The sequence below is a fragment of the Lepus europaeus genome, chromosome 21, assembly GCF_033115175.1.
Source record: "Lepus europaeus isolate LE1 chromosome 21, mLepTim1.pri, whole genome shotgun sequence".
Lineage (NCBI taxonomy): Eukaryota > Metazoa > Chordata > Mammalia > Lagomorpha > Leporidae > Lepus > Lepus europaeus.
In genome coordinates, this window is record NC_084847.1 from 56,659,141 (window position 1) to 56,671,912 (window position 12,772).

The 12,772-nt window shown below is 51.3% G+C and overlaps 1 protein-coding gene across 1 annotated transcript in view; it reads left to right on the plus strand.

The window, feature by feature from the left end:
- The window catches only part of RNF216 (ring finger protein 216), a 140,488-nt gene that overhangs the window by 102,435 nt on the left and 25,281 nt on the right, over positions 1-12,772 (plus strand). Inside the window, exon 14 of the mRNA XM_062180141.1 lies at positions 8,466-8,563. Coding sequence (XP_062036125.1) covers positions 8,466-8,563 — 98 coding nt within the window. The remainder of the gene's footprint in view (positions 1-8,465; positions 8,564-12,772) is intronic.

The window sequence follows — 12,772 nt, forward strand, 5'->3', positions numbered from 1 at the left end:
GTTTTGTTAAGGCATCCAAAGAAATAGTCGTCACTGTTTGAGTAGCTACTACAAAGGAACTGGTATTTCTGCTTGTAGTTATTCTTTTGAAGGTAAAATTGAACCAGTGTTTATTCCAGAAAGACTACCTGCTGCCTTATCTTAGAAGTCTTGTAAAAAGCAGACAGCTGTGGTCACGGTGAGGCTGGCTTTCGTGCACCTAGATCAGGGCACCCCTAGGGGGCAGCATTGTCACAGAAACGTCATTTGAAGCCGCCTGTTGGAATTTGCCACCTAATCCTAATGGATTTCAGAGAAAGGAAGGCTGGTCTCCCTAATCTCTGAGAACCTGCTTCTGTGCATAGAAACCGTAGGGTCCAGAGCACACATCACAATATGTTTATGTGTATGTGAGAAATCAGAAAATATTGGAGAACAATACGAAATTGCCCCCAGAAAACCCCCTTCCTCAAGGCTAGGGAGTGTGTTGGTCTTTGTAGGGGTTTTCAGAACTGTTTCGTGGCCACGCCCTAGTGTGAATTTCTGCTTTAGAAATAATAGAGTTCTCTTGCCTCCTAGGGATGACTGACTTGTAGGGAAGGAGAGAAGTCTCCTGTGTGGAGAGCTTGGCTTCTTAGACAGACATACTGGGTAACTGATGTACCATTACACAATGCAGATTGCAATACTGCTTGTCCTTGAAGAGCTGGGCCAGGCAGGCTAGCCTGTCTTGTTCCCAGGGTGTAGAGGGAACAGGGGTCTGTCGGCAGCCCTGAGACTGTCCTCCGTCTGCCCTGAGAGGGCCCCCTGGCAGCAGCTGGGAGACTGTGGTTTCTCAGTCCTGATTCCTCCAAACCAGAGAGTCTCTGAGAAGCGGATTTGCAGGGCCACTGTCTGTAATCAGTGAGCAGAGCTCCGTCTCCACACTTTGAAATACATGCCACACTTTCTTGTGCTCCTGGGAGCATTTGGTCATGGACGCAGTAGTAACTGCTGTTTGCGGAGGCACAGAGAAAAAGACAGAACTCACTAAGGAACTAACCTCACTCAGAGTGTCTCGCATAACTTCATCTTGTGAAAACTACTTTGCATAATTATAAATATGAAAACCTGGTAGGGAAGAAATAATATCTTTTTGAGGGGAAGTGGGTATACGGAAGGGTTTTATTCACCTTTTTCCCATGTGAAATGCAAAAGTCCCAAAATAAGGCAGGGCTCTCTCTTTGCACGGAGAGAAACATGCTGTGTCTGTCAGCCTTTGTCCCCCTATCATTTGTTACATACTCAGCCCCTTGTGTGGGTCACAGTATTGGTTGGCCCCAGAAATCCAGGCTTTACCGAATCATGGTGAGGCAGAGTGTAAGCTCCTTGAGGTCAGGAATCCTGCTACTTATCCACCAGGACATCCCACTGTGGCACGTAGCAGACCCTCAAGGGTAAAACATTTGTATGAACAGATGACAGGCCTGTCTGGAGTGCTCAGCAGGGCATAGTCTACCTGGCTCCTTAGGGAAGAGAGATGTGGCATAACCACATCTTCACAAGACACCCATGGAAGCGCTGTGCTGGGGCGCCCGCCAGCTGCTCTGGCAGCCCCTGAGAGAGGGCCAGCCTCTGCCCTGGTCAGTTGGATTCTCCAGAGCCCCCGGTAGTTGAAATGAGAACTGCCAGAGGAGGCCATTGAGGGTACTGTGGGTGTGGACGCTGTCAGGAGGCCAGCCCCCACCCGCCTGGGATGCTGGCTGGCCTAAGCCCCCCCCCCCCCCCCCCCCCCGTGAGCTAGGTCTCTGAGCGCCTTTCTCTCTGCTGTCCAGATCGTGCCACCGTTCACTTGCGCTCCTCAGCATGGAACACTTCTGCCATGCCACCTCTGGACAAACAGCGTCGTGTGCACACCCCCGGGGCTCACTGTCGCTTTCCGAGTATGCAGTAGCTTGTGGGTTTGTGCAGCCTGAAGGTCACCTTTACAAGGACAAGAGTTTCCTTTTACGCACCAAGTCCTTTGCAGAGATCAGAGCACGGAAAGCGTGGTGTTGGTTCAAAGGGGTAGGGGTGAGGAAGTAAGAGTTCTCATTCCTTCCAGTGCAGAAATCATCTCCTTTACCATTCTCTCTCTGAACAAAGCCTTGGCCCAGGACACCTTGGAGGTGTGCTTGTCTCCAGCAGTGCGTTGAGAAATCTTAGTATTCCTGGGCCTGGCCACTTCTGAGGAGTAACTGACAAGTGTTTACAAGGAAGGATCCAAGACTGGAGGATGGAGTGGCTGAGTCATTGAGATCCAGGCCTGGCATGGAGAGCTCACACTGAGCCTGGCTGTTGATGTGTGTAATAGAAATCTAAAAATACTCTTCCTTCTGCTGTGCGCCAGACAGCCAACTGGCTGAAGGTGGCAGGAACAGCTACTTCCTCGCGTGTGTCCGGTCTAAGACCGCGCTGTGATTAGCAGATTCCTATCATTATCAGTGAGAACAGGCGTCCTCTGCTTAATCCCATTGCACCCTGCCTCGTAGCGGGTCTTTCCCAGCTCTCCAGGAAGCACGGGGGAGCGGGTGTCCTGCACAGCTGCAGGGGCCGTCCATGCCCCTGGTACCCTGGCGCTTGCTTACACGCCGCCTCTCCATTGTTCCTCTGTGCTCTCCTTACACAGATGCCATTGTAACCTCCGTGCTGGTCTCATAGCCTCGTGCCCTCGGGTTCTCCAGTAAACAATAACCTGTTCTTGCAAGTGAGCACCCGGCAATGGGAACATTCCCATGCAGTGGGGACAGTGGAAACAGCTAGTAGATTTGGGCTCAGGCACAGCTGTGCAGCCTCAACCAATTTAGTCTTGACTCTCTGGCCTTTGCTTTTTCATTTGCATGACAAATATATTAGGATAATGGCCCAGTACTTCCCTCAGAGTGTTACTGTGAAGATGGAGTGAAATGTATATACAGAGCATCTTTTGGGAAGATATGTTGGTTTTCCAGGACTGGCAGCTCCCATTTCTATCTAAATAAAAAAAAAATACTCATCCTACAGGAAATCTGGGCTGGGACTGCAGGAAGCAGGAGGGACCCTTTGTAAGGATGCTTCCAGCACACTGACGATGTAGCGGTGAGAAGCTCACCTTAAAAGCCAAAACAGCAGTTTGCTTTAGAATGAAAATATCATACTAAAGCCCCTTCCTAAAGCATCATCAGAAAATGTGGTCCTCTTTTTCTTTACAGAGAAAGGCAGGTGTACCACAGTTCGGCCTCACCCCTGCCAGGCTCTTACTGGCACAGCCTGACTCAGTCGGGAAGTAGACAGTTGGTTATGGCCTCATTTGGGGAGACTTTTTGGGAAGTCTGAACCAGCATCAGATCTGGACTCTGGGACTGGTTCTCAGAGACGTCATTTACCTGACCCTGGTTTGAAAAGGGCGTTGCCACAAGGTCTGCACCCCAGTGAGCCCCCATCTTTCTGACCACCAGCTGCCAGGATGATCTTTGGAAATGCGGGTCAGATCATCCCACTCTCCACCCACTGAACTCCTCTCCAGGTCCTCCCCCACTCCACCTCACCCCCATGGCAGCTGCTCAGGGATCCCGAAGACCTCCCTGGAGGTCCGGCTTCCTGGTCATCCTGATTCAGCTCTCCCTGCCGCTTTGGGCTCCAGCCACTGGCTCTCAGTTTTTGCCTCCCTACATCTAAAGCTTTCAGGCCTCCTTCCCTCTCCTGCATAGCCGGCTGGCTCCTGCTCAGCCCTCCAGGCCAGCCTAGATGCCACGTCTCCTGGTCCCCAGCCTTCTTGAAGTCTGCTGCCACGTGCCGCGTGGGCGCGGTGCAGAGCACTGCCTGTGAGATGCCCGGTCAGGGTGGTAGCTGCAGCATCTGTTCTTCACTGGAACCTGAGCTGGAGGGGAAAACCCAGCTTCTCATGCAAGTGGTACAAGTGTCATGTACAAATGCGTATCGTATATAAATAGCCTGTACAAGTGACAAAAATACCAACAGATGTGGGGAGAGAGGCTGGGGAGTAGTGAGCTTGTCTAGAATTAAACTCACGTCTACCGCCCACCGGCTCGCAGATAGGCCCGGCGGCCTACCGCTTGATCTGTGTTTGTGCTTCTCCAGCACCTCTGGGGCCCGCAGTCGGACACCTCGCCACCTGGGCCTCTCTCGCGTTCTCGCCTCTCCCACGTGCTTCTCTCTCTCTCTTCTTAGTTTTGAAAGGCAGAGTGACAGAGCCGGCACCTCCTGCCCCCAGGGTGCACATTAGCAGGAAGCAAGATCAGAAGCAGAGCCGGGTTGAGCCCAGACACTCGAGAGTCAGCCAAGCCACTGCACCACCACACCAGCCCCGGCGCTTGATTCTTGTCTGTCTTCCTGCTTGTGGTCTCAGCCTCTTCAGGCCACCAGAGTGTTCTGACATGCAGGCCTGACACCTCATTGTCCTGTCTCTACCCTTTCTCTGGCTTCCCAGTATCAAGAACAGTAGAGGTACAACCTTTGGACTACTCACCAATCAGAAAGCGATGTGGAGCCGTATGTGTGCTTGTTTATAAATTATAGCATGTACTGCATAACATACATAGGGAATGTTTTAAAGGGTGGGATGATGGAAACCAAACCTTAAAATCGTTGTATTTAATATGAAAACCTTTTGTCACTATGGAAACATATAGTCTGAAGGCCTCCATGTCAGCTGCCTGGCTTCGGTGGCTGTCACAGCTAGGAAGGGCACTATCCAGGCGGGAGAAGTGCTTCGTGGCTTGTGTGATGTTCTTGTTACTCAGGATTCTCATCTCATTCTTTGTCTCAGTCGAAGGATCCCTGTCTGACTTGCAGTTGTGCCAGTTTCTTCTCTGCTCCCCCCTCCCCTGCAGCGTGGGCACTGCTGCCCTAAACTCCACTGTTTTTGATTGCTGTCAGCCCCCGGGGGCAAGCTGAGCAAGGCCTTGTTCAGCTCCTGTGTGCTTCCTTGACATGGGAGAAGTAGGCATCTATGGATTCCCTCCATGAAATAAAGCAGGCTCACCAGACCTGCCAGAGCTTTGTTGATTCGCAAGGCTTCTGCCATCTGTCTCATCTGTTTTTATCATCTTAAAATCAGTGTCGTTCTGAACCTTCTGGCTGGCATCCATCTGTCGCTTGGCCTAGAGGTAGGCTGGGTCAGTGACTTCGACAACCGGAACCCAAGGTGTCTTGAAAGCCCACAGCCCAGTGGTCCCTGAAGTTCATTAAGCATTTGTGAGTAGACAAGTGCCTCGGCCTCATCCCTTAGCTTCTGAGCTCTGGGGGTTGAAGTTTCACCGTCCCCTGAGACAACGAAGCAGAGAGCTGGGGTTTCCCAGTTAGATTCAGCTCAGCCACAGCCTGGGCCCTAAAGCTAAGTCAGCAACTCTTCTCTTATCCCCGGAGAGCACTTGGGGGTTTCACTAGAGAAAGCCAGCAAGTGGGATGTCGAGTGTGGGCACCAGCAGCCTCGTCACCTGGGAGGACAGTGAAAGGAGGGCACACTCCTTCTCTTACAAAGAGGAGGCGCTCTCAGGACAGAAGGACCCTGGAAGACCAGCAGGCTCCCTGAGGAGCGCAGCACGGATGGCGCTGGCCAGGCTGACCAGCGTGTGCCCTCCTCACTGAGAAGGAAGGCGCTGCCCTCACTGTGGTCTGGTGAATGCCACGGCTCCTCCTGATGGGAAATGCACAGGGTGATGGAAAGCCGGGCACCCAGTGGGTTTGATGGGCACGTTGTGCTGTCCCTGGAGTCGTGTGCCCTCCCTTCCAGAATGGTCCTGTGGGGCTTTGTCCTGAACCTCGGTCTGAAGGAGGTGCTTGTGCTTAGCGTCATGTTCAGGAAGCCCTGAGGAGCTTTGCTCCTGCCAGGTGTCGTTAGAGCATGTGCTGAGCACAGGAGCGGAGCCCAGCGTGCTTTGCGAGAGAGAATGACACTTCGGTAGAACAGAGAGGGTAGGTTTTAGCCTTCCAGCAACACAGAGACCCTGAAGGTCATGCTTGCCTTCCATTTTAGTTGTGGGTTTCAGTATCTAGCAGATAGCCTTTTCCCAAGATGCTGCTTGTTTGGTCTCTGGGGCCCCTTCACCCTTCAGTGAGGAGAGCCATGGCAAAAAACCCGCACAGTGGCCCCTAGGAGAGCCCCTGTAATATTGAGAGCAAGCAAGAGAGCTTCCTAGAGGCCCTTATGCTCGACTACTCCCGCCTGGCCAGGCCATTTTGCCTGGAAAGCGGGGCTGCTTCCCTTCTGAAGAAGGGCCCAAGGGAGTAACAGCCGAGCCCCTCCCCAGTGTGAAAACAGCACCTGATGCTGCGCATTGTTCTGCCGCTGCTGCTCCTGGTGGGTGGCTGGCTGAGCGTTGTTTTGAAGTTAGGATCCAAACACCAGCCCATCTATTCTCCAGCTGTTGTTTATCCTCCAGTTTCCTGGAATAGTCAGACACTAGAGCTTTTAAAATGAGCTTTGTGCTGTTGTACATTTTGGTGGATAATAATTAAGTATACTCCTGGGGGCTGCAGTTGGCATAGGGATAAAGCTGCCGCCTGCAATGCTGGCATCCCACATGGGCGCCAGTTCACGTCCTGACTGCTGCACTCACAGTCCGGCACCCTGCTATGGCCTGGGAAAAACAGCAGAAGACGGCCCAAGGGTTTGAGCCCCTGCCACCCATATGGGAGACCCAGATGGAGCTCCTGGCTGTTAGAGCCATCTGGGAAGTGAACCCGTAGATGGAAGATTTCTGTCTGTTCTCTCTCTGTAACTGTGACTTTCAGATAATTAAAGAACCCTTTAATAATGATAATAATAATTATAACTACTGATTGAGATTCTTCACTGAATGGAACGCTGGTCACGAGCCTACAAATGGCATGAAAGCAGTGGCATTGAAAGTGCAGTTTTCCAGGCAGCTCGTCAGCACCTCAGCCCCACTACTTGGGGCCTTTTTGTAACATCCCACCCCCTTTCCATAAGGAGCAGTCGCATGGTTGCGCGTGTGCTCTGCGCACTGCCCTGTGCCGCCTTAGTCACCTCGGCAGCCATGTTAGAGAAGGCTCGTTAGCGGGGGGAGTCCCTCTGTAGGTGTTCGAAGAACTGGTGTGCAGCTAGAATGCAGCACATCGCCAGCGGTCTCTCACCTGACCACTCCCGCGTGCCCGCTTTGACCGCCCGTCTCCTCGGTGTCCAGTAGTCCCTGTGTCCTCACACCCAGATTAACTCAGGGTCTTCCCAGCTGCCCCTGCTCCCAGAACCGTCTTGGTGCCCCTGTTACCTGCCCTCACACAAACCAGAGACTGGCTGGTACCCGACACCTCCCCACACATGCGGGTTGGGCCATCTGGCACCAGGCTGGCCAGTTTTGCTCCCTCCATCTCCCAAGTCACCTTCCTCGTGCCCTCATCCGCCGCTCCAGCCGGGCCTCCTTTGTCCCTCTGCTGGTCGACTTCCCAGTGCTTCACTTCATTGTCTCTGCTCATCTTCCAGTCTGTTCTCCACCCAGAAGGATCTTTAAAAATCACAACCCTGATTGTGTTACTGCCCCGCCTGGCACCCTTTGGTGGCTTCCTAGTGTTCTTAGGATAAAGATCAACCTGGTAATTTTGCACTCTGGGGCCCTGTGTGTACCGGTCCCTGCAGGCCTTGCCAGCCTTGCCACTGTCAGGAATCCAGCTACAGGAACCAGACTTGCCCGGCTTTGTTGGCCAGAGCCTGCTGCTCCTCGGCCTGGAATGTGATTCTCTCGGCACCCATCTCGGCATCACTGACTTGTCTCTCAGATCTCGGCTGCGCTTCCTCAGGCCCTCACCCAGGCTAGGTCAGGTCCTGTTAGAGGCGACAGCACCGCCTTCTCCTCATCGTACGCCAAGGTTGCAGCTTCCGTTTATGTCTGTGATCATTGGATTAATATTTGTGTGTGTTCTTGTTGATGTGGCATATAGGAAAAAAGTTTGTAAACTATTAAGACGCCTAATAAAATGTGATTTTTAAATTGTGTGTATAAATGAAGTCAGGCTATGACGGATGGTACCTGTGCTTATGAATGATGGGTGACTGAGGGAATGTCTCCCCAGGGACCCCTGGGATCCTAAACCAGACTACTCTTGGATTTAGTAGCCGTATCTGGGCCAGAACACTCAAAGGGCATAGGTCCTACAGGGGTTGGTCAGATCCAGACAGATCCTGTCCTGAGGTAGTTCACAGTGCTCTCTCTGTTTAAAGCCAGCACCACCCAGCACCACCCAGTCTCTGTTCCTATGGTTCTTTTCAGGTAGCCTGTGGCATTTCAGAAACTCGTCCAGTCGGCATGGCAGCAGCACTGCCCTCTGGCCCAAGGAGAGTTACAAACCATCCTGCGCTTTCTCCTGGCGACTCTTCCCTCCCCTCTAGGGACAGCTGCTGAATGGGGGAGATCCTCCAAGAGGACTGAAGCCGAACAGAGCCCGTTTCACGCTCCTGTTGTGTGGTGTCCACTGACCAAGAGCTGTGTCTGTCTGTCCTTTGTCCCCAGGAAACCTGTCGGAAGTGTCAGGGACTCTGGAAAGAACACAATGGCCTCACCTGTGAGGAGCTGGCTGAAAAGGATGACATCAAGTACCGAACATCTGTGTGAGTAACAGGGCTCAAAGGCTTGCTGGCTGCTCTCCTCCCAGCTGACCCCTGAGCTGGTTCCTCATCTCCACAGCCTCACAGCTGTTTCAGAAGTCAAATGTCACATTTTATGCCTGGCATGGATGAATTTGATGAACGTTGATCCCCTTCTCCTTATGTCTAAATAAACAAGCAAGCACCACAGTTTAGTTCGATTAGATTGCACTTACATTCTGTGTGTCTGTGGAAGACTGCAGCACTGAAATGTTAAGTAGGGTTGCTCACCCCCGCACGTGGGGTGAGGAATGAGTACCCGCCATCACACTGCTGGCGCAGTGCTTCCTCTTTGCAGTGGTCACTTACTGCCCTGCAGTAACTGGAGCATTGGGGAAGTCTGCTGCTCCCCGTTGACAGCCCAGCTTGCCAGGCTGGTGGGCAGATGTGTCCCCTGAGGTCACTAGAGAATCCAAGGTTTTTAAGCTCACTGCCTCACCATTCCCCAAGCTTGGTTTTCCTGTCTGCGTAAGTGTGACTGTTTTGTGGCCACATTTGCAGTCCAACTTGCAAAAGACTTATTTTGTTTATTTGAAAGGCAAAGTGACAGAGACCCCAAGAGGCAGAGAGATGGAGGATGAAAGACCGTCCATCAACTGGTTCACTCCTTGAGTGACCACAATGGCCAGGCTGAAACCAGGGCTCTGGAACTCTCTCTGAGTCTCCCATGTAGGTAGCATGGGCACAAATACCTGGGCCATCTTCTGTTTTGCGAGGCTCATGAGCAGAGAACTGGATTGGAAATGGAGCAGTCAGGACTCAAACCAGCGCTCAGTGGGATGCCAGCGTCATGGACAGCAGCTGAACCTGCTGTGCCACAAATAATTTTTTTTTTAAAGATTTATTTATTTGAAAATCACAGTTACGCAGAGAAGTCTTCCATTCGGTGGTTCATTCACCAACTGGCTGCAATGGCCAGAGCTGTGCCTTTCAGGAGCCAGGAGCTTCCTCCAGTCTTCTCATTCAGGTGCAGGGGTGAAAGGACTTGGGCCATCTCCCACTGCTTTCCCAGGCCATAGCAGAGAGCTGGATCGGAAATGGAGCAGCCGGGACTCAAACCAGTGCCCATATGGGATGTCGGCACTGCAGGCGGCAGCTTTACCCGCTACGCCGCAGTGCTGGCCTCCCCTTCTGTAATTTTATTAAGTGATATGGAAATTATGTATATCCTTCTGTTTTTGCCGCATTGCTTTAGCCTGAGTCACGGGGGCAAGCCTAACTCTAAAACAGACACCATATATAGCCTTCAGCTGATGGCTTTATGTCCAGCTGAAATATGAAGAGTAAGGAAAGGATCCTGTTGCTTCAAAATGAAGTAGGGGACCAGTGCTGTGAAGTAGCAGATAAAGTCGCTGGCTGCCTGCAGTGCTGGCATCCCAATTGGGCGCCAGTTCAAGTCCTGGCTGCTCCACTTCTGATCCAGCCACAGCTTCAGTAGGCAAAATAATGGCTTCCAAAGATGTCCGCACCCTAACCCTAGAACCTGTGAATGTTACGCTGAATGACAGAGGAGCTTTCCAGGTGTCCTTGATATGAGAAAGTTATCTAGGTGATCAGAGTAGACCCAGTCTTTAAAAGCAAGAGCCCTTCCCACTGTAGAGATGCAGTGGTGGGTGAAGGACCAGAAAACACAGGACTTGATCTCCCATTGCTGGCTTTGAAGATGGGCCATGAGGCAGCCTCTGGAGCTTGGAGCACCTCTCAGCCTGCAGCCCACAAGAAAACTGGGGCCTCAGTCCTACAAGGGACCAAATCCTGCGGACAACCCACATGAGCAGCAAACAGGTTCTCTCCTAACATTCCAGCAAGGAGTGCAGCCCCGTGGTTGGGCATTTGAACCACTGCAGGACTCGGCAGGAGCACAAGCTGTTTCTCACGAGGAGGGAGTTCATTCTGCATCTCCTGTCAGTTCCTTCCACAGCCTGCACTCAGCATCTGGGTCTGGCACACCCTTGGGTCTTCCTTGACCCTGCTAACCTATCACCGATGGATGAGTGACTCGGAGCAGAACACCCAGATGTGATACATGTTGATTCCGAATTCCAGCAAAGCCTTCCAGGTGTGGGGCCTCTTCCTCATGGCAGAGGATGCAAGATAGAGCAGCATGAGCTTACCTTGAAGGGATGCCCTGATACACGGCCCTGGCCTCCAGACGCCGGACCTTCGCAGAAATGGCATGTTCCTGTGTTTTTCAGGAGTTTGTCTCCCTGCTTCCGGCATTCACAGACCACATTAGTGTAGCCTGGAGCACTGCTCCCACCTGTTGCCCCCACTGTAGCAGCAGTGTGTTGTCCTGGGAGATAACAGGTGATCCAGGTCCTTGTCAGCGGCTCTTCTCTTGTTACTGGACAGAGCAGTCGCTGTATACCTATTGCCATGGACTGAGTATTTGCTCTGGCAAGAAACAGCATCTGGAACAACAGCTGCAGTTAATCAGCGTCTGAATAGATGTCGAGTGACACTGCTGTCCTGACCCATTTTTCTGAACAGGCCAAACAGGTGGGAGTCAGTGCCTTTTCATCTTTTTTTTTTTTTTAAAGGTAGAGAGACAGACGGAGATCTCCCATCCGCTGGTTCATTCTCCGAATGCCTGCAACAGCCAAGCGTGGACCTGGGTGAAGCCAGGAGCCTAGAATTCAATCCCTGTCTCTCACATGGGTGACAAGGGCTCAAGTACTTGAACCATCTGTCACTTGCTGCTTACCCAGGTACATATTAGCAGGAAGCTAGAATTGGGAACAGAGCCAGGACTCCAAGCCAGGCACTCAGATTGGGATGTGACATCTGAACCACCACGCCAGATGCCCACGGGAATCTGCTCTGTTTTTAGAAAGGGGTGCTCCAGAGGCTGTTCTTGCCTTCTGCCACAGCATACCCTTCCTCCGTAGACCAGGGTATCAGGAATTCCTAGCAGTTACCAGCTGTCAGGAAAACTTGCAGGGGACACACACAGGGAATTTTAAGCGTGGTGGGCACAATGAGATGCAGCTTGATCTTAACAAGTTAAGAGCTGTATCCAGTTCATTGTTGAAAGCTAGGACAGCTTCTTTGCTTGTTTTACCTTTTCATAATCTGTTGATCCCAGCACTGACCACTAACCTAATAGACTTCAGTGACCACCCATGACAAAGCAAATAGAAAAAAAGGAAGAAAATATAATCATTACTAAATAGTTTAGGGACCAGTATTGTGGCGTAGTAGTAGGTTAAGCCTGTGCTTGCAGCGCCGGCATCCCATAAGGGCAGCTGCTCCACTTCTGATTCAGCTCTGTGCTGGTGGCCTGGGAACGTAGTAGAAGGTGATGCAAGAGCTTAGGCCCGAGAAGAAGCTCCTGGCTCCTGGCTTCAGCCTGGCCCAACCCCAGCGCTTGCAACCATTTTGGGATTGAGCCAGTGGATGGAAGACCTCTCTCTCTGTCTGTGACTGTGCCTCTCAAATAAATAAATAAATCTTTTTTAATCAAATATTTAAAATCTAATTTCCAATTTGTAATACTCAAAATATCTAGTTTTCAACAGTAATCTGTATGACATACAAAGAATATATGAGCCATTCATAGAAATAAAAGCAGTTGACAGAAACCATCCCTAAAGATGCAAAGGCATTGTACTTACTAGATAAAATACTTTAAAGATACTCAAAGATCTACAGGAACCCAGGGGAGCACAGTGTAGGATCGAGTAAAGACTATCAGTACAGAGAAATTGAAAAGAAAGTAAAAAGAAACAATAGAAATAGACTTTACAACAGCTGAAATGAAAATCATAGTAGAAGAATCAAGCTGCAGATTTGAGCAGGCAGAAGAATCGGAGGCCTTGGAGATAAGTCAGTTGAAATTACCCATTGGAGGAGTAGAATGAAGAAAGACCAGAACGCGGGGACACGTAGGACACCATCAGCTGTACCCATATCATTTAGGGGAGTGCAGAAGGACAGACTGAAGGGAGAGGAAAGACTATCTGAAGAAATAGTGGCAAACGGCAAGAAAGAGAAAGGTTTTGGGTGGATATTTCTCTCAGAAGATAAACCAATGGCCAATAGTCACGTGAAATCATGTTCAATACCAGTAGTCATGGGGCCAGTGCTGTGGCACAGCAGGCTACAGCCCTGGCCTGCAGTGCTGGTATCCCACCAGTTCGAGTCCTGGCTGCTCCACTTCGATCCAGCTCTCTG